Here is a 22,251-nt window from a genome sequence, read left to right on the forward strand (position 1 = left end):
TGGGCCTGAACCCAAACCCCTGGGAGATTTTGAGAAACTTGGTCTCTGGACTCTAGCCTCGCAACTCAAGCCGATAAAGCCAACATCTAGGTATGATTTAGAATAATTTTGTCTTTGCAGATCACGTTTAAAGACAGACCCTCATCTATTATGTATGAGGGCTGTTATTCCTTGGTGCTAGTCATTTCCCTTTTCTGTGTTGCTTGAGTGGAAGCTTGCAGAGAACTTTTGTGTCTGAGAGCTTGAAACATCCATGGAAGCAATTCAGCTGTGCAACTCCTCTAGCTGTGTGGTGGAACTCAGTCTAGGATTTCTTGTGCTGTATTTCATGCTGCTTTCTAAGGTGGCTCAAAATGCATGTCTGTGTCTCTTGCAGCGGAGTTGGAGTTTGTACAGATAATCATAATCGTGGTGGTGATGATGGTGATGGTGGTCGTTATCACATGTCTGCTGAACCACTACAAACTCTCTGCACGATCCTTCATCAACCGGCACAGTCAAGGAAGACGGAGAGATGAGAACCTATCTTCAGTAAGTAACTCCCCCATCTCTGTGTGCATTGCTGTCCAGATGATCAGAAGCTTGTGAAATGTTAAAGGTGAAAGGAGTCCAGTTTGATTGCCTTTGCCCATATAGTAAAGTGCTTGTGCCATTTAGAACCCTACGAACAGGCACCTTCCAAGCAGCTGAATCTTTCAGGTGGTTGGGGTCGTGCAGGATTTTGAGTAGAAACTTCAAGTTAGCGTTCTGTGCCTTGAGAACAAAACCACCACATGTCTACAGTGGGACACTTTGCATGAGGGCAAGGACAGCAGCCTTTTTATGCTCTGCAACCTCCAGACCTGCAGCTGTGAATGCATATGCCAATGCCAACTAACTGGCCTGAAGTTAACTCAAAGGGGGTACCACAGCATGGCATGAGGGGGCTATTCCTGTATCCCCCTGAATCTGAAAACACCAGTTATAAACACCTGGATGGGATTCACATTATTGACTCACATAACCCCAAAATACAGCAGTCCTATGGGTATTGCATTGGCCAGGGAGTCCCTAAACTATACTCTTGATTAGAGATGAGGGTGCAAATATCATACAGAATTTACTAGGGTGTTCTGTAGAAGTGGTCCAAAAGCTGCATTATTACCGCTAGAAGAGCAATGTTGTCGAGGTTTTCTTGTCCCATTATTGTAGTGCAGAACACAGAAAACATGGTCAGTCTAACAAAGTGAATTCTTCCTGAAATAATAATGCCTGAAAAGTTCATGGTGCAATTTAAGCTTACTGCTTCTTCCGAACAAAGAGGAAATAAGATTATTTTAATTGTAGTGTTGACACAAATTCAGTCAAAATCCATTCCAATATCATGACAGATATTAGTCACGTTGCTTAATGCACAACTGGAAGATGTTCAAACACTATGGTGATGAGAACATTATAAAAACCTACATAGAAAAGAAATAGAATCTTTATTTTTCTTGGCGGCTGCACATGTGATTTTCCACTACTCTTTGTTTGATCTACCATTTAGTACAGCAATAACTTGCATTCATATATTGCATTGCATGCCGAAGGATACCAAAGCTCTTTAACAATAAGAATCTTTCAAACTACCACTGATGTAGAAGGCAGTACATAGCAGCCCTGCTCAGCGGTTTGGGACAGGAAGTGAGGAAGAATACTTCATCCGTTTGAAACTGTTCAGGAGTTTCCATAGGCAGAAAATAAAAATGAATGTCCCCAAATCCATGCAAAATGAAAGTTACTTTTTCCCAATTCACAGGTTTCCACTATAAATCTAAAGCACCAACAGATGTTTAGTTTGTCATGTATGGTGCACCATTCCCATGTATCCAATGTTTCCTACAGTCTAGAATCAAATGAAGCTATTCCTTTGAAAACAGGAAACTTGACATTCAAAAGAGTGAGTTCTGGTAAGTCCTCCTTGTGACACCTATTGAAGTGCCCAAAGCATGTAGTAACATGGAACCTGCCTACACTTTCCAGTATTCGTTTAATGTCCCAAAGAACACAAACCATCCTCATCCCACAGATGCCCTCTCACTTTCGCATGAAATAATCCAAGGTAGCGGAGGCCTTTGGACAAGGGCTTCTTGCCAAAGTGAGAGACAGCCTCAACTGTGAAATCATTCAATTCAGTTAAAGGACCCTTCATTTAGTCTGATGTGGAATATGTCTCTAAGGAGTGAGGGAATGAACAAGTTGTTTAAACCAGGCAAGAGGAGTGAACTGCAAGGGGTGGGGGGGGGTGTATGTGAACTCTCTTTAACTACGGTGACTTGCAGATGAGGCATTTTACAAAAGCATCTGCCCTGTTTGGAGTGAATAAGCGAGGGGATCAGAGCTGAAATTCTAACCTGAATCCAGATCCCAGTGGGTAGTGTCAAAAACCTTTGGTGCCGTTCTTCCTAAATTCTCATGCACCTGGTTTCTGCCAGTAACAAAATATCAGAAGAGAGGCTGTTTTTGTCATGCTTCCAATCCAGCCAGGAGTCGACAGGAGCTGAAAGTTCAGGAGAGAATCTGTTCTTGCAAGATTCCTAGCCCACAGCAAGCTACATAAAGATTTCATTAATAAATCAGACCATCGTTCCATCTGGTCTGGTATCATGGCTCTCTGACAATGGCTCACCCCAAATGCTTCAGGTGTGCAAGACACCCCATCATGGACACTTGGGAAATAACCTTGGCATGAGGAAAGCATCTTTCTGCTCCCAGTGAGGGGTTGGTTGATGTTCACATGTCAGGAATTAAGAGATCTATGCAAAAAAAGCTCACCTGCAATGCACTTTATTATAAACTAGACCTCCATAGGTGTGGCGAGCCCTCAGATTTGGTCTCTGATCTAAGGTGCCTGCTCTTGATGGACCAGCCTGCATTTAGAGGCTTATGTGCTGATATGTGCAAGGTTCTGATTCATTCTTGTGTTATGCTTAAAGCAAGCTGCTAAAACCTCCCACAGGACAGAAAGTTGGTGCAGTTCTCTATGGTCTTTGAGAGCTCTTTGGAAGTGGAACCTCATGGGCTTGGGGAAGGAGGGAAGCAGTGCAAAACCAAGATAATCTCCTGGCAGGTTTACATTATGCCAGTTCAATGCCGCTTGCATTGTGTACAATACTTTCAGAGCCTGTTTGAATTTACCACCGAAGGAATACTTTTGTAACACAGATTAGCTCCATAGATCAAAAGCCACATTATCTTTTATTTTTAGTTATGAATCATGTCTTAGTTTCCTTCCTCCCCACCTCCAGCCCCCCGAGGAGAGCTTCATCCCCACCCCATCCAGTGTAATTAACTCACAGCCACACATTACTTTCATTACTGGCATGCTGCGAGCACTCCTGGAAGGACAGAAAAGCCCCCTAGTGTGCTAAACAGGAAACTCATTACACAAGGATCAATCATAATAAAGATTTTAAAAGTGGCCTATTTAAAATTCAGCCCAGTATGATTTTTTTTTCCCTCTAGAAAACAATGTTCCAACATCAATTGCTGCCTGTCATCCCTGCGCATTCTCTATATTGAACTAGATAGTGGTTTGCCAATCCACAGAGCACACTGAGAAGTTCTTTTTTTAAAGGCAAACTTTTTCATGCCCAGAGAAGCCCACTGGAGCCATGCACTTTCCATCTACTGAAGTACTCATGTGGCCTATTGCTTGGGTTACATTTTTTCTTTTATTTTAGATCTGCATTAGAGCACACATGGTTTTGCTTCTGAACATTTGCAATTAAAAGAAGAGAGCCTTACAATTCCCCCCAAATGTTTTTAATGTGACCACTGTTGGCACCATATTTCTCTGTTGCCTTCTCTGCCTGTCACAGATACCTTCATTTCTCCAGAGTCTGACTGTCTCTAGGAAACACTGAAAAACCTTCCTTTCGACACAGTCTTTTCCACCCTGAGAATGATACTGACACCCCCTTCTACTACTAAAGCCCTACTGACTCCCTGGAAAAGGAAATCAAAATCAGAAACCCTTCTCCAAGCACAGTGTTAACTCCCAAAAAGCTTCACTGTTGCTATTACCATTTGATTTTACATGGAAGGTACTCATATACTACTACAGTGATGGGCAGCCATGTAAATAGATGGTTAGAATTCTTAAATAAATAAATTTCAGATTGTTATAATCTCACACAATTGTATGGAGAGTCTTGCAGTTTTTTTCTTTAAGCCCTAGACCATGGAGTCATGTACAAACACTGCCATCTCAGCTTTTTAAGAAATAAAAAGTAGGTTTCTAGCCATCATACATGCAGAGGTAAGCTTGAAAACTCATGACCCTGAGTGCTCAAAAGTTAGAAAGCCAAATAATAATAACTCCCAATGTAATACTTTGAAAATCTGGTTATCTCATGGTTGGTGTGGTTTCGGTTTTGATTTTGGTGGGAGGGTGGAGGGATGGCCTTCCTCGTGATTTTGGAATGTTTAGGATTGGCATTATAGTGCTCCCATGGCCAGGAGATGGAGGTCTTTTTTTTAAAAAAAAAAAGAAAAGAAAATCATGATTAATATTTCAGCCTACAAACTTTGCACACCTCTGACTGCTGCTTTTCTGGCCTGTTTTTTATTTTCCTTTCTATATTTAGAGATAAGACATAAGCTGTTCTCAGGCACCATAATGATGGGTACTGTAAAAGGCCCCAGTCCTGCAACACTGTAGCACACCCTTAATTTAATTGGGGTAACTCAGTTGTTTGCAGGATCAGGCCCCAAAAAAGCCTAAATAGAAAATCCCAGATCAAACCACTTCAGACTTTGGATCTAGATCTGAACTTCACAGCCTCCCGCTCATTCACTGCTTAAGTTTCTGGTTGTTCCATTTTAATGCTGTTCTAGTTCCTCTTGGGCACCATCCACTTGTGATTTATTATTTTTTGTATCTTGGTAGCACCTGGGAGCCCTGGTCATGGACCCCATTGTATGGTGACTACTACAGAACATCAAACAAAAAGATAGTCCCTGCCCCAAAGAGCTCACTGCTGGATACTGCAGGCGGGTTGGGAGGTGAGGATTCCAGGGGGAGGGGAGCTTTGAAAGTAACTTAATTCACTTAACAATATTTCACCTCCCCTTTTGAGAGCTGCCTTATACAGTGCAAAACCCAAAATCATATATAGTGGCATGGCATTATTCCCTCTGCCTTGGGGAAAGCACTGTCCTTCCTGCTGCATAGCAGCTGCCCGTGTGGAAACAGGTTGACATCACTGCAGGGGAAATGGAAAAGCAGATGGGATATTGTAATGGCACTGCCCACTGCTAAGTTAAATATAAAACATCTAGCAGAAGGCAGTGAGGCACTAGCTGCTCAGGAAGTTTGCCATGAGGACATTGCAAAGTAAACACTTAAATGTTTCAAAGTGATTCCCTCTGCTGCCCTTTGGTTCAGATTCCTTTTAATTGAAGTAACAAACAGTAATCAAATATACCTCCAAGCCAGCAAAGTTTTAATCCGTGCGTACAGCCACAGTGAATGTCTTAAAGCCATATGTTGGCTCTGTATTCACTTCTGAGTGCATCATCAGCCATCTTCATATTCGTAGTATCTCTTCTGTTGCATTCCTTGCCTAGCCATACAACATAATCCCATGCCTCCTTTAGAGAGATATGCATTTGGTTACAAAGAGCCAGATTCTTAACTGATGTAAATTGGCATAGCTCCCTCGATTTCATTGATTCCATTGATTTACATTAGATGTTCCCAGTGATTCAAAAGTTCTTTGGTATTAATTGTTTTGCGTCCCTTTTGTGGGGGGATGGGGGAATTGTGTTTTGTTTTGTTTCCAGACAGGATTTCAGTCTGTGATGGGTGCAAGTGCTCTTTGTGACTTTGGATGTTGAGGGAATTTTACCATAGAATAGCTTTACAGAACATCACTTCCTGTAGGCAAAGGAAGCCATATGCAATTAAATAGACTAAACAATCAGTGCCCGTGTCGACAGTTGCAATATTAAAGTCTCAAAACTCCCTATAAAAATGGCTTTGTTCACAACTATCAGACATTTCAGCTGCATAGATATGTGGTATGAAACTAAAATTATAGATCCATTTTTCTTTAACTCCAAAGTATGTGGTTGTCCTAATACTTAACCTTTAGCATTTCAAGGAGAGACTCCCTAAACTGGGTGTTTTGGGGCTTGGCTCCTGATTTTTGAATGCCTACGGTTGGTGACAGTGGGATCTAATTGCAGGACTGGGGCCAATGCTTGAACGCAGACAAGGTTTCTCGTGCCTGAGCACCAAAAAGTGAAACTGACCAAAAAAACCAACTCTAATGAAAGAGAGAGTAACACTGGTAGTGTTTTCACCGTCCAATTCAAGCTGTAAGTGAAATAAAAAAATAGAAAGCATAAATGTTGAAAATTAGATTTTGAGAATTCTTTCAGTGTTGTTAATCTAACGCTCTTAATAATGCAGGTAAGAATAGTGACTGTTTTTAAGACCTAAGACTATATACTTCGCTGTTCTAAATTATGTGGCTCCACTGACTGGAGCTACATTGATTTACACCAGCTGATGTTCTGGTCCAGAATGCAACTTGGTAGAATTCCTTAGAAAATATTTGGCAGTTTAGACTCTGGCCGGACAGGAATGATTCTCAATTTTCCTCCTATTCTTTCCAATGTAGGAAGGAAGTCTGTGGCCTTCAGAAAGCACAGTGTCAGGAAATGGAGTAACAGAGGTAAGGACAAGGCTGGTATTGCATAATAACCTCATCTGTTTGCATGCAGGCTATGATACAGGCTGAAATGTTCCAAAACTCACTCTCTCTCCTTTGTCTTCAGCAGCAAATTTACACTCCAAGACCCACAGACAGACTATCAGTTCCATCCTTTTTGCAGAGGGACCGTTTTAATAGATTCCAGCCAACGTACCCCTACATGCAACACGAGATTGATCTCCCACCCACCATCTCCCTATCAGATGGAGAGGAGCCGCCCCCTTACCAGGGACCCTGCACACTACAACTCCGAGATCCAGAGCAGCAAATGGAACTAAACAGAGAATCGGTCCGGGCCCCTCCCAATAGAACCATCTTCGACAGTGACTTGATAGATAATTCAGTGTTTGGAGGGCCTTGCCCACCCAGCAGTAACTCTGGCATCAGCGCGACCTGCTATGGAAGCAATGGTAGAATGGAAGGACCGCCGCCGACCTACAGTGAGGTGATAGGTCACTATCCGGGATCTACGTTTTTCCAGCACCAGCAGAACAACAATGGCATGCCCTCGATACTGGAGGGCAATAGACTCCACCATTCACAAATCAATGGCCTCGAGAGCACAACCGCATGGAACAAAGATAAAGAGAAGCAAAAAGGGCACCCCTTTTAAAATAAAATAAAATCCAACACGAAAGTAAGAACACTCTGCACTTCTCATTAAAAGAAAAAAGAGAGAGTTGGGGAAGACGAGCAAAAAATAAGAAGCCCTCCCCTACCACTCTGTGTATAATATTTACTTGTTATGTCTGGTCTGAATGCACAAGCCAAGAAAGCTTGCAAAACCGTTTCTTTATTGAGCTGCATCTAGAAGTTTAAAAAGGAAAAAAAAAAAAAAGAATCAACCGTAGTCCTTCATTTTTTGTTGTTGTTGTTGGTTGGTGTTGTTTCTAGTTGAGCTGTGTGTGTGGATGCTTTTTTTTATTTCACTTAACTTTAAAAAAAAATATTTGCACAAAAACATTTTGTTTAAAGATCTGCAATATATATATAAATATATATTAAAAAATAAGAGAAACTGTATGTGTGAGGAGCAGGAGTATTTTTGTATTAGAAGAGGCCTAGTTAAAAAAAAATGTTTTGTTGTTTTCTGAACTAGGAGGAAAAAAATGGCAATTTTTTGAGTGCCAACTCAAAAAGTATGTATTACATTGTAAAAAAAAAACAAAACAAAAAAAACAAAACAAAAAAGCAGAAAAAAAACAGAAAAAATCAAAAGCAGGGGTTTAGAGTTATTTATATAAATGTTGAAATTTTGCACTATTTTTTAATATAAATATGTCAGTGCTTGTGTTGGTCAAAGCCTCTATCATGTCTACCACAAAACTGTTAAGGGATACATTTCAAAGTGAAGAACAAACTAGCTGGAAGGGGGTGGAAAATCCTAAAGTTGAAGTGGCAACCCTGGAAGTACCATTGCAAGAGAGACGGCATCTTATGCAAATCTTCAATTTCCATAGTCACCCGAGTGTTACCCATACAGGACAGTCTGCTACTGGGTTGTTTAATGATAGTCACTGCTTTATACATTCCCTATAGAACAAGAGGAGTTTGTTTGTTTGCATGTATGTTGCCAGTTAGGATTATTGGAGTTAAACAAAAAAAGCTCTCAACACTTCTGTGAATTAAAAACAACAGAAGCAAAAAAAAATTACTTTTGAGGTGGGGGGGACAACTTCTTTTTTTTTTTTGAGGGGCGGGGTGGGGGGAGGGAATAAGCTTCGGTCTGAAGGAAAACAATGAATTTTTTTTTTTTTTTTTTTTTTGCTTTTCTTTAAATATTAAACTGAAGGGCCCTGGTTTGAGAGAAAGCGGTGGTTACTGAGGTGACTGTGAGTAAACGGGAACGTAACGGAAGTCTGGCTTTTTGGATAGGTTTTTAAATGGGACATGGAAACAAGCTGAACAGTCTGCAGTTTGTTCATGTCATTTTCATACGATGTCAAACTGCAAAACTTTTATTTGGAATAAAACAGTGCAATTGTCTTGCATAAATGTCTGCAATCCTTGTACGCCGCCTCTGGCTTTTAACTGTTTTTTTTATTACTTTAGAGAAAGAGGCATAAAAAACAATAGATGGAAATGAATCTGCTCCTGTGATGTATTAAATAAAGGCTAACGAAACCATGCTTAATGCTTTAGAAGCAAAACCCTTTACCTCTTCTGAATATTTCTTCATTCGAAACAAGCACCATCCCTTGTCCCTCAATGTCAAGGTTCCACCTCCCCCCCTCCAAGCACCTCCTCAAAATCATTGGATGTGTTTTTAATTTATCTTTGTTTCATAAGCATTTTGTCTTACTATGCTATTGTTTACATTTTTTCTATTGTGTGGATATCAGATAGACGTTTTACCCTTGTGGTGAATTTGTATGTGATAGTGTGAAATATGAGAGAGAGAGAGAACACACATAAGGGAATAATTGTTCTCGCTACCTTGTGTGCAGATGTTATTAGCTGAGCTACACCTCTCCATTTGCTGGGAGAGGATATCTACAAATGTGAGGAAGGGTCAGATGGGGGAACCACAAAGAGTGAAGATTTTACAAGGAGGTGTAACTTCTTTTTCTGCAGGATGCTAACTAGTAGAGTAACATAAATGAAAGATATAAAGGCAATAACTATAAACTATTGTTGTTAAGCAACTTTTCCTATTACTTGAAAACAAACAAACCATGAGAACAGTTTTGAAGTTTTGACCATTTGAACAATATTTATATATATTTTAAAGGAGATAATGAATAGATTAACTTGAAGTTTGATCATTACTTTGTTTTTGCTTGTGGGCTTTTTGTTTTGTTTGGTTTTTTTTTGTTTTGGTTTTTTGTTTGTTTGTTTTTGCCTGGTAGTAGTCCAGTACCTTCACAGTATCACTGCCTGCTTTTCCACAGCTTCTTGAAATCTTCATAAACTGTACAAGTCATGTCACCTAAATTTTGTTGGCCTTCAAAACAAGAAAACAAAAAAACAAAACAAAAAAAAGTCATGCAAAGGAATAAATCTAGTTTGTCATGAAAGGTACAAAACTGATGAATTTATACAAGTTTTTAAAATTTATCTTTCCTTTATGTAACATGTCTAATTAGTGCCTTATTAAAGAAACAGTAACCCTCCCCTTAAAGAGGGAGAAACAAATCTTTGCTAGTGTTGTGAGTTACCAGGGTCTGGTCTCCTGACCTTTAGATCCTTGCATTAAATTTTCCCATTATGTATTTAAAAGGGGTACTGCTTCTTTAAATGCTCCCTTTGACCCACTAGACCCAGTTTGATGTGCCTAGCCATGTAAGGTGCTCCCTTTCTGCCATTTGTTTTCATGGACTGTTTGTAAGGTAACTTGAATACATTTATGCACATATCCTACTTTAGGGGTAGGAAACTGTGGTGGATATTGTAAATGAGATACCAACCAAAAGACAAACTGAAACATAATATCTACTGCCCTCTTGAGCCAAAATGCGTGAATAGTGTTGGGTTTTCTTTTTTGTTTGTTTGTTTGTTCTGTAGTCTGACTAGTTTGTTTGCTACAAAAATGGTTACCTCAGCAGGTTTTGGGTGGAGTGTGCATCACATCTAAAACTGTATAGTAAATATGGAAGCGTTATCCGGACTGGAGGTTGTTAAGTAACTGAACTGTCTTGTCATTGGGAGGGGGAAAGAGGGGATTAACACGCCCCAAAAACCTGTAAAATCAATCAGAAAGATATCTGGCTCTCCTGAAAGCACTGTCTAATGGGGGTTGGCAGGAGAGGATTCTAAAAAGAATAGTGAAAATAGAGCTGATCAACATACAGAGTCTAATTTTCACTTTTCACTTTTTTTCCCCTCCCCCATCCCAACTATTTCCCAGGAAGAGTATTTTCATTTGTTTTTCTTGTATGCAGAAGATATGTCTGTATAAGCAGGAAGGCTCAAAACATTGAATTTTCAATGAAAAGGAATTCCTCTTTCAACTCATCTATTGCACAAAGACAAAAAGGATCTATCCTTTCTTCCAACAAGGTGTCCTTAACGTCCATCAACAGGGATTTAGATATGGGCATATATGGAAAGGGAAACCACAGATCCCAACCAATCTAGTTTTCCAACAGCACTTAACCCTTTCAGGTGAATTCTGAGCTCTTCCGAAGTCAATGACAAAATTTTGGGTGACTTCACTGGAGCCAGGATTTACCCCCAGTCATTTTTCCCCCTAAATCCTCTTTCTGCTTTGTGTAATCCATGTATTTGTTACCCAAATACTCAAGATGGGGCCCAAACCAACCCCAAGATCCTAACAGGGTTTTAGGAATCATGGTCTAACTTTTTTTGGCTCAGGGTCCATTTCTACTGAACACTGATATCCCATATTACCACCAAGTTACTGAAAACCAGCTGTGCCGCACAACAGCTGATGTATCTTTGCCCTTGGTTTCTCCCTGCCTTTCTGCAGATGAGAGAACTGTACTTGAACTTGATTGACTCCTGTAGTGTAGGACCATAATGGGAGATTTGCTGTTGGTGTTACGGGGGATGGGAGGGGGAAGAGTTTGAAGCCCTTTAAGGAGCACCCTTTCACTTGTTTTTTAATTTAACAAAAGCAGAAGAAACAAGACATTGCTTATGCTTCGCAACCTCTTGTCCCAATCTGCCTGTTTGCTAGAAGTTTGACATGTTAGCTTTAAAGTCATGTTACTTTTTTTTCTTTGTATCTTCTAGTAGGGCAAACAGCATTCTTCAATAAAGTGCCACCAAAACTTAGTGAACTGCAATGTGAACAAGGATTTTTAAATAAGGATGGCAAGGAAGAATGGGTTTTATTTGGTTCTAACACTGGTAAAACTAAGTTCCCTTCACAACCCTTGATTTCAACAGTTGGAATATCAGCTTTACTAATCTAGTGCATTGTTTCCTTAAGTATTTTAAAATTCATTCTATCTTAAGTGGGGGAGTAAGGAGAACTGATTGCTTTCTTGGGAAATGACCCCTTTTGTATGCATATGAATCAATAAAATTGCACTAACTGCTATACTGAAAAAAAATAAAAGCCCAACGTTTTTATTAAGGGTTGAAAAACGACTGAATCCAGATGTGTGGCATAAACAATGTTAGTCAAGAACAGAATGAATTTTTATTCTCTTCTGTCCGCTCCGATTTTCTATGTACAACACAAAGCTACAAAAAAAAAAAAAAGAGTTTTCCAGAAACTGTGCTTCAAATTTTTGCTGTACTATAGAAGCTCATGAAGGACGACATTAAAGTCCTAATTTGCCTGCCTTATAGTCACATTTCATTGTATTGATATTTTCTTAAACTTCCAGTTGCATTGCTTTGGCTTTGAAGTTTGTTATAGGCAGTCCTGTATCCTGAATTCTGTTCAAGTTTAAACTTATGTAAACTATTGACAGCACATGCAATGCAGTACTTATCTATATTTTGCTGGTTTAGTATGAATATGTACTCTGATGCCAAGTTACAAGAATCTGTTGTAAACGCTTATTGTGTAACAGTAACCGATAGTGGCAATTATATGTCATTCTAAAAGCTGCAATACTTATACAATAAATTTTACAATACTTTGGAATGTTTGTTTTCTCCTTTTGCTTTCTTAGCCAAATTCAGAGTTTGCCAACACAACGTATTTTTAAATGCACTTCCCTAATTTTTGAAAACACTGGAAAAACTATATCCTCAGTTCTGCGTTTGCGTGTAGGGGAGTTAATCACTAACATTCTTAACGGGCTAAAATGACAAGCCAGCGTATGTGTAGACACTGTGGTTTTCAAATAAAGCTGTAGTTTGCTCCTAGTGTATTTGCATGCTAAATATTTTTGTTTTGTGTGTTTGCGTGTGCATGTGTGTGTCTGTGTGCACAGCTAGGTACTGTTCACTTTTTCGAATGTGCACCTTTATTGCAGAAGAAGCATTCCAGTTTTGCATCATGACACCAATATATACCACCCTTGTGATCCTGCCTTTGCAACAAGAGCATGGTTGATGGTGAGAAGTTCTTAACTTGAGTAACCATCAATCAGCAGAGAACTGTCTAGATTAGCTTAAGTCTTAAGCGCAGATAACTCCTGTGACTTGTTTCCTTGGAGGCTGTGGTCAGCTTGCAGCAATCACAGATTAAAAACCTAACTGTTTGCAGGGTTTCCACTTTCACTTTCTTAAGGGTGTTCTAACAGCTGGGTTCAGCTTTGCAGGAGGTGCCTGCGTTGTGCAGGAGATCAGACTAGACGATCATAATGCTCCCTTCTGACCTGAAAGTCTACTAGTCTTAAAGTCTGAGTCTGTTTTTCCTCTTAAAAGTGTGAAGCCTTTAGTAACACTGCACTTCCATAGCACCACTCCTCTGAGTGCCTCAAGGGCTTTACAAATATTTAATTAAGCCTCCCATCAGCCCTGCTCTGTTGGTGGTGATATTGACATGGTGTTCTAGATGGCTAAGCTGCACCACAGACGGTAAGAGCAGCATTTCAAAAGTGGCCACTGGTCACAAGCACCTCAGGTTTTTGGGTGCCCAACTTGGGGCAACGTGACTCTACTCTTCAGAGGTGCTGAGAACTTGCAGCTCCCGTTGACTTCAACGGAAGTTCTGGTTGTTGCACACTTCAAATCAAATTGTCGAAGGTGGGCACACAAAATCACTGACCGCTTTTGAAGACATTAGCGTAGATGGCTTGAAACAGATTCATGGCAGGACTGGGAAGAGAACCCAAGATTCCCAACTCCAACCCCCTCAACTACATTGTTTATCATCCGCTTAGTGTTTTTATCATTCAGTAGTCTTTCCTGCTGGGGAATATAAACATGGAGGGAAGCTGCTATGCTAGTAAACCTCCTGCCACGCCACCCCTTCCAAGGATCTAATAGTAGGATCTGGTGGATTGAGGTATTACACTGCTATCCCTTTGAGCTATTTGAACCTCCTATAGACCTCCATTCAAAATACCTGAATACCAGATGCCATAAATTGGCCTAACTCTAGAATAAAACTACATTTCAGCAAATGCATCCAGCCCATCATAAAGTGTCTGAAAATGTGTGTTTGAAAGTTGAGACCTGACCAGTCATTTCCACCTGATGCATTCTTATTCATAGATATTAAGGTCAGAAGGGACCATCATGATCATCTAGTCTGACCTCTTGCACAACGCAGGCCACAGAATCTCACCCACCCACTCCTGCGATAAACCTCTCACCTATGTCTGAGCTATTGAAGTCCTCAAATCATGGTTTAAAGACTTCAAGGTGCAGAGAATCCTCCAGCAAGTGACCCGTGCCCCACGCTGCACAGGAAGGTGAAAATCCCCCAGGGCCTCTTCCAATCTGCCCTGGAGGAAAATTCCTTCCCGGCCCCAAATATGGCGATCAGCTGAACCCTGAGCATGTGGGCAAGACTCACCAGCCAGACACCCCGGAAAGAATTCTCTGTAGTAACTCAGACCCATCCCATCTTACATCCCATCACAGGCAGATCAGGTAAAGGGTTGATGTTTTAAAGAGTTAAATACCTGTGGGAGCCAGAGCTGTTGTGTAGACAGCACTTGTAAGTACTGTGTCTATTAAATTGTTTTCCTTTCAGTTTTTGGGTGTACAAAACACTACCCTGGGGAGTGTGAGCTCAGAGCTGGGTGTGTATGTGCAAAGTTTTGAAAGCATGGTCCTCAAGAATGTGAAATCCTTTCTTTATTCAAACAATACTAAACCCCTGAGGATCATGGAACATTGGTGTGTGAATGTGCCCAATATTTTACTCAGCCATCAAACAGGCACAAAGTCTTTGTGTCTATCACGTATTTAGAGCAGCTGTTGGTCAGGCACTCCTTGCAGAACTTGATTTAGCAGACTTTAACACTTTTTTTTAAATCAGATTGGTGGCTTCTTACTGGAACAAAGTAATCACTTTCAGAAACTGGGCAGTCTTGGGTTTTTTCCCCTCTTTGCTTATGCCAAGTAGTCTAGCTAACCCATTTTACTAGTAGGCAAATTGTGGAAACAGGAAATTTTAAGTGTATGTTAGGGGATAATCTTAGGAAGCGCATTTAAAACACCAGTGGGTCTGAGATTTACGCATTTGCAAACAGGAAATGAAAACCTCACCACATCACCTTCTGTGAAATTAACCAACCCCGTTCATATCTCCGCTATTGTGCGCTCACAGACAATGTCAGCTGGATTAAACACAGTGTGTAAAGTTAAGCCTGTGAGTAAGTTTCTGCAGGATCAGGGCCCTAGTTTAAAAAAAAAAAAAAAACCAACAAGGCTGAAAAAGCACTGATTGAATTAGTTGCTCAGCTATAATGGTGCAAGAATGGAGTATGGTAGCTTTTGCAGAACGCCCGAGTATTGATCATTAACTCAGGTACTAGCCAATGCTGAAATAAGGTTATCAGAAGCTTCAGCAAAAGCCAGAATCCAGTAATGTACCTAAGCAGTGCTACAAATGGGGGTCACTATTCCTGAGCTGCTACTAATGTTTACAGTGCTGTGTGGAGGAATTTCTTGTTTGTGTGTTCGTACAGTACCTAGTGTAATGGGGTCCTGGTTCATGCACTACAATAATGTGAATATACGGATATCAACTGTGCACTTACTATGGCATATGTCTCTTGTTGCACATCCCCTTTGCAATGTTTCTTCTTAGCCACAACTGTGGAGTTGTGTATGCTTATCAAAGAATTGTTTACAAATTATTTCTCAGATCAAAACCAATAATTTTATTTACACATCATCCACTGCCAAGGAGTCCAGGTAAAAAAACAGAGTATGGAGGGCACATGGTAAAGTACTGCCTGCCTAGAGTACTGGCAGATAACGAATGGGCGAGGACAATTTTAATATAAGCAACTGGAAAGGAAGGTGTTAGCAACCTGGTAATAGCCAGGTACTAGGCACCTTTGAGGAGGAGGTTGGAAAAGAAGCTTCACTTAGCATCTAGGATCAACTTTAACATAAACAATAATATTTTAAAAGAGTGAGGGAATAAAGTAGAGGTTTCAGGAGTGAATGAGTTCCACAGCTAAAATGCAATTGCCTGGTGCCTTCAGGTGTAATGATGGGAATCCTAAAGGGGTAGGATGTAAGACCAGATCCAAAGCCACAATTTTATCGGGTCAAAGCAAGGATAACCAGTGTTCCCTCCCAGCCAAATGCCCCTTGGGCATGACAGGGTAGAACATACGCTAGGAGTTGGTGCTATTATCTGCTTCCTTACTCTGACAGGTGCTCCATTGCCAGGCAGCATCTTCCCCTCCCACGTTTACATGATTACAGTGCTTTATTTCCCTTTGGTGTGTTACTGCAAGACCATGGATTGCAGCTCCAAAGCCATTGGGATACGTGTAACTCTTGACCTCCTTTTAGAAGAGCCACCCAACCTGCAAGTTAAAAAACCACACACTCTGTCAGAGAAATGACAAATCTCTTGACTCTTGCAAGCAATTAACCTGCCCAGTTAAGTCTGAGAACTGTCAGACTGCAATACCCTTCAAAGAGTCTAAACTGACCCAGCACTGCCAACCGGCCCATGCAAAACAGCTGTAGCGAAATGTGAAAACAGCTGAAATGTAGCCCTTTTCAAATCCCGAGCACTACTATGAAACCAAAGGGTGTGGGGGATATTTTCATCATGAGAGCTTCCTCTAGCCCTCACCCCCACCAAGTTGGGTCACATTTTTCCTCTGCTATCCCACCGCCATCAAAAAAAATCTGAGTAGCTTTTCTGGGGTTGCCTTTTTGAGTGTTGAGTTGGTTGGTTGCGTTTAGTCAGATAGCTGAAGCCCCATGTTATTTCCTAATGATCCCTGATTGTCTGCGCATATTTAACATGTTCAAGGAGGTCAGCTGATGCTAATTCGACTTGTTTTTAGATCTGTGTGGGAAGGGATAGGCTCCTTAATTTTGCCAGAGAAGTGTGGACCTACCCCTACAAAAAAAGCTGGACAGGGCTAACGGGAGACCGAACTTCCTTAACCAAGAATGAACCACTAAGTAACTATGTGATGGGGGATATTTAGTTTGGCTCCAAACGGAAATAGACATCTCATCATCAGTTTATTCTTGGTTCATTTTGTTGAAGGTGAGGTCTGTTGGGAAGAGGATGAAGGGGGTTATAAGGAATGGAGGACTGTGGGCCTTATGGGGACTTCTGTAGGATGGGATCAGCATTTAAAACTCTGGATGTTTGCCTGAACCTTTTATGATTTCTCTGGTGCTAGCTTCATATGCATTTCTCCAGTGCTCTGCCTAGCTTTCCTATACTGTTACATGCATTTTATTTTGAATGGCTGATTTATGGCATGTTTTATATGCAGTTTTGTAATGGAATGGCTTGTTTTAGGGTCTTTGTGCCGTATTGCACTATATTTTAGGGATATTGCCCAATTCCTATCCGCTACATACTCCTTTAATGTAAAAGGACATTAAAATACACTGTAGTATGGAAGCAAACTGATATTTTAACAGAGGGAAGCAAGTTCTGCAGCTGAAGTCATTGACCTAAAGTTTTTAAAGGTCCACATCTTAGTATGTCAAGAGGAGCATCCAGCTGCTTATTAATGACAGTGCATGGAAATGGTTTCTTAAGTAGATCTGGTCCATGCATTTGTAATGCTCTATTCACCACCATATCAAAGTTTGTTACTCACTCACTTGCTGCGAAGCTATATGTAATTTTTTCATATACAAAATGTGTCCAGGAACAAGGCTGATACATCTACTTGGTAGAGCTGTTTGAGAAAGGAATTTTCCATATGTGGGAAACTGACCTTTCAAAATTGCTTTCCATTCCCAATGAGAATGAAAAATTAAAATAACAAATTTGTGCAAAATTGAATATTCTGAAATGTTTCAAATGAGAAATGGCAAAATGAGAAGTCTACATTTTCAATGGAAACTAAACAACATTGGGGTTTTTTTGTTTTGAATCAACATCCCAGAATGACCTTTTTCATTCCAGTTCTCCCAATCAAAGACTGAAAAATTCCAGCAAAGTAAAAATCCATCCACCTCTACTATTTGGTGTGGGGAAGGATTGCCAACCCCCCAGGATTGCCCTGGAGTCTCCAGGAATTAAAGATTAATCTTTAATTAAAGATTATGTCCTGTGATGAAACCTCCAGGAATATGTCCACCAAAATTAGCAACCCTAGTGTGTGGGGGAGAGAATTATTGTAACTAAACGACTTCTCTTCTCAAACAGCAAGGGAAGCTACAGTATATTTGAAGGGGGAGAGATTATTTTAACTTGTTTCAGAGTAACAGCCGTGTTAGTCTGTATTCGCAAAAAGAAAAGGAGTACTTGTGGCACCTTAGAGACTAACCAATTTATTTGAGCATGAGCTTTCGTGAGCTACAGCTCACTTCATCGGATGCATGCCGTGGAAACTGCAGCAGACTTTATTTATACACAGAGAATATGAAAAAATCTCCCTCCACCCCACTGTCCTGCTGGTAATAGCTTATCTAAAGTGATCATCAGGTGGGCCATTTCCAGCACAAATCCAGGTTTTCTCACCCTCCACCCCCCACACAAATTCACTCTCCTGCTGGTGATAGCCCATCCAAAGTGACAACTCTTTACACAATGTGCATGGCCACACTATCAGAGGCTCGTATACCTGCACATCCACCAATGTGATATATGCCATCATGTGCCAGCAATGCCCCTCTGCCATGTACATTGGTCAAACTGGACAGTCTCTACGTAAAAGAATAAATGGACACAAATCAGATGTCAAGAATTATAACATTCATAAACCAGTCGGAGAACACTTCAATCTCTCTGGTCACGCAATCACAGACATGAAGGTCGCTATCTTAAAACAAAAAAACTTCAAATCCAGACTCCAGCGAGAAACTGCTGAATTGGAATTCATTTGCAAATTGGATACTATTAATTTAGGCTTAAATAGAGACTGGGAGTGGCTAAGTCATTATGCAAGGTAGCCTATTTCCTCTTGTTTTTTCTTACCCCCCCCCCCCCCCAGATGTTCTGGTTTAACTTGGATTTAAACTTGGAGAGTGGTCAGTTTGGATGAGTTATTACCAGCAGGAGAGTGAGTTTGTGTGTGTATGGGGGTGGGGGGGATGTGAGAAAACCTGGATTTGTGCTGGAAATGGCCCACCTTAATTATGCACATTGTAGGGAGAATGGTCACTTTGGATGAGCTATTACCAGCAGGATAGTGAGTTTGTGTGTGTGGTTTTTGGGAGGGGGGTGAGGGGGTGAGAGAACCTGTATTTGTGCAGGAAATGGCCCAACTTTATTATCATGCACATTGTGTAAAGAGTTGTCACTTTGGATGGGCTATCACCAGCAGGAGAGTGAAATTGTGTGGGGGGTGGAGGGTGAGAAAACCTGGATTTGTGCTGGAAATGGCCCACCTGATGATCACTTTAGATAAGCTATTACCAGCAGGACAGTGGGGTGGGAGGAGGTATTGTTTCATATTCTCTGTGTATAAATAAAGTCTGCTGCAGTTTCCACGGCATGCATCCGATGAAGTGAGCTGTAGCTCACGAAAGCTCATGCTCAAATAAATTGGTTAGTCTCTAAGGTGCCACAAGTACTCCTTTTATTTTAACTTGGTTTCTCAGTGGCGGAAACCATTTATAAAGTCTGCTGCAGTTTCCACGGTAAACATCTGATGAAGTGAGCTGTAGCTCACGAAAGCTCATGCTCAAATAAATTGGTTAGTCTCTAAGGTGCCACAAGTCCTCCTTTTATTTTTAATTGTGACTCTTAAAAACCACAAATGGCAAGGGTCTTGGTTTTAAACGTAAAAAGACTTTAAAGAAAAAATTGATTCCGCCTTACCCAGCACTTCCAACACTGAGGCTATTTTTGTTAAATTTCTGAGTCTCCCCCTGGCGCTGCTTGCTGGAAAGTGTCTGTACCAATTTGAAAGCATCAACACTTCACAGCATCTCTCTTGCTTTTTTTTTTTTTAATTTCTTTTTTATCCTCAACATTTTATCTTTCCCATCATAACCCAGACTTTTCTCCACTGTTGTTTGTTACAGCTTCCAATCTGAGATCTTCTTCCTCGGGCATTGAGTTAATCCTTGTTCCCATTGCTGCTTGACAGATGATTCACTTCTCACATAGCGTCGGCAGTTCTAGCCATGTTGCTGCCTATGACTGCATTTAATAATTTTTTCTTCCTGGAGGCAGCTCAATTTCAGGCAAAGGGGAAGTTTTTCCTACCCAGCTTTAGGAGCTATTCTGAGTCCTCTAGTAGCATAGCCTACATTATAGGTTCACGGCTACCAGCATGCAAAGAGGTTGTGGGGTTTATTTATTTATTTGTTTTGGTAACACCTGGTGTGTGTTTGAAGAGATCTCATACACAGTGTGGCTTAACTTCTGCAAGTTCAGAGAGTTAGAGCACTCTGCTCTCCCCACAGCCCTGCCTTGCCCTCCATTCCACAAAACCCATAGAGCTCAACACCATGCAGTTAAAGAAGGAGTGGCTTCTATAGGATCTGGAGAAAAGTGAGATTTTCATTGCTTGGGTGTCCCATGTACCCACATACTTCACATGCCTGTATAACCTGTAGATTAAATGTGTCACCCTACAGCAGCTGGCCTACAGAGGATAATAGCCTGCTGCTGCTACCAGCTAATAGAGGTATTTGTTCAGCCCAAGTGACTTTGTGTGTGGAAGGTCCTGGGTTCTGTCCAAATCGATGATCATTGGTGGAAGTTATTATACATTCCTCTGAGCAAAAGAGCCTGGGGATGGGATGATACAGCCTTAAGACTAGAAGGGAAAGAAGGGGAGAAACCTAGAGTTGATCCCTCCCTGGATTTCAGTCAGCATATCTGGCCACAACTCTCAACTGTGTGTGGGTTTTTTGGTTTTGTTTTGGTTTTGTTTTTTTAAAATCAGGGCAGCTGTGCTGCTTACTTGTCTGGCATTCTGCAGACTGTCACAGTTGTCTGCCCCTCCCTGTATCTGACTGAGAATTTACACGGGCTGCTGGCTGCTGCAGATACAGATCAGGGTCGTCACTCGAAACACTGAGCATCATCCTTCTTCCAATAGTATAAATGTGTTTTGTCACCCGCAGGGTTCTTCTGAAATGGGATCTCAGCTAACAATGTAACATGCATTAGAGGATTGTTTCTTTGAAGAGAATCCATAGGGACTCTTTGCTGAGAGCAGTGGGAAAGACTGCCCGTTTTATCCAAAGTTTCTTTACTTTTCTTTTTCTCAGTGTGTGTGGCACAGAGAGTGGAGGGAGTGTTTTGGATCCAAAGGAAAGTTCTTTTTAATCATGGCCAAACTAACAAAACCCTGGCAGGACATGAAAAGGTCCAAAGATAAGACTCTAGACACTTGGATGATAGCATTCGCTTGGCCTTGATTTTATCTGCTGTTTCTTATATTCTTAGATGCCACGAACAGTAGCTAGGACATTTGATATGGGGGCTGGGCCAGAAACCCAAAACACAAGTGCCACCTGGAATTAGCACCTTCGGCTGCAATTTTTCCAAAGGAAACTAAGGGAGTTAGGTGCCCAAATTAATTGGGAGCTTGAGCTGCTTTTGAAAACCCCAGCCTTGGCCAATAATACAAATCTGTTTTTGAAATGGGTACATGTACACTGTCCAAGAACAGTAAAATTATCATAAAAGAGGGCCTGATTCTCCTCTTGCTTACAGCAGTGCAACTATGTGGATTGCAGTGCAGTCACTCCTGATTTGCATGTGAATGGACAATATAGTCCTGGGGGGTTATTGCATGTGACATGCAAATTTATACTCAGAAACTAACTTTTCTTAAAGCAATGGTGTTTAACTGGAAAAAATGACACGCAGACAGGTTCCCCAGCTGGGTGCAGCTCCCATTTATTCCAGCTGGCTCTTAGGAGTTCCTGGCTCTCATCTGCCCATTTAGATCGCTAGACTGAGTTCTAATCTCAGCCCTTGACTTCTCTCCCTTCGGGTAAGTCACTTAACCTCTCTGTCTCCGTTTTCCCATCTGTAAAATTGAAATAATACTGTTTGTTCTTGTCTCCCATGCATATCCTATCTTGTTAATCTAGTTCATCTAAAATTGCCTTGCAGCTGAAGAGCACTATGCAAGCGATAAGTATCAATTGAAAAAAGGTATGTTTTTATTTATGTTTTCTAATTTAGCACAGATACATGTCTGTAGTTTAGTGCTTAGATTCAGAAGCCATATGGTAGCAAGATTTTGGAGTACAGGACAAAAAAATAAATCCCAGACTTGCAGGTCTTTTTAGTGTACTTTTGGTTGGGCCAGATCGCTCAGTTTGTCATCCCCTAAGAAATTACTCCAACTGATCCTAAACAAAAACTGACTCCAATCAAAGTGATTACTGTAGAGCAGTTTAGAATAAATAGTAGCTGTCAGTTCCATGTAGTGCCTCTTCCTATTAGGAAGTAGAATATCTGTTCTATTTAGGATATGAAAATACATAGCATATGATTTGCTGTCTAGTTTTGGTGGACAGATGCAATAGTTTTCAGAGGTCTCAAGTGAATTCCACAGGGATC

The 22,251-nt window shown here is 40.9% G+C and overlaps 1 protein-coding gene across 5 annotated transcripts in view; it reads left to right on the forward strand.

Annotated features, from left to right (window-relative positions):
- Positions 1-12,303, forward strand: part of PMEPA1 (prostate transmembrane protein, androgen induced 1) — a 67,433-nt gene extending 55,130 nt beyond the window's left edge. For 3 of the 5 annotated variants that reach the window (XM_073309256.1, XM_073309261.1, XM_073309259.1), the window contains exons 2-4: positions 377-531; positions 6,651-6,704; positions 6,808-12,303. In XM_073309256.1, coding sequence (XP_073165357.1) covers positions 377-531; positions 6,651-6,704; positions 6,808-7,356 — 758 coding nt within the window. In that variant the 3' untranslated portion in view covers positions 7,357-12,303. The remainder of the gene's footprint in view (positions 1-376; positions 532-6,650; positions 6,705-6,807) is intronic. The other 2 variants (XM_073309257.1, XM_073309258.1) reach the window with 2 other exon arrangements.
- The last annotated feature ends 9,948 nt before the right edge of the window (positions 12,304-22,251 follow it).

This window comes from Lepidochelys kempii, chromosome 13 (assembly GCF_965140265.1).
Source record: "Lepidochelys kempii isolate rLepKem1 chromosome 13, rLepKem1.hap2, whole genome shotgun sequence".
NCBI classification, from domain to species: Eukaryota; Metazoa; Chordata; order Testudines; family Cheloniidae; genus Lepidochelys; species Lepidochelys kempii.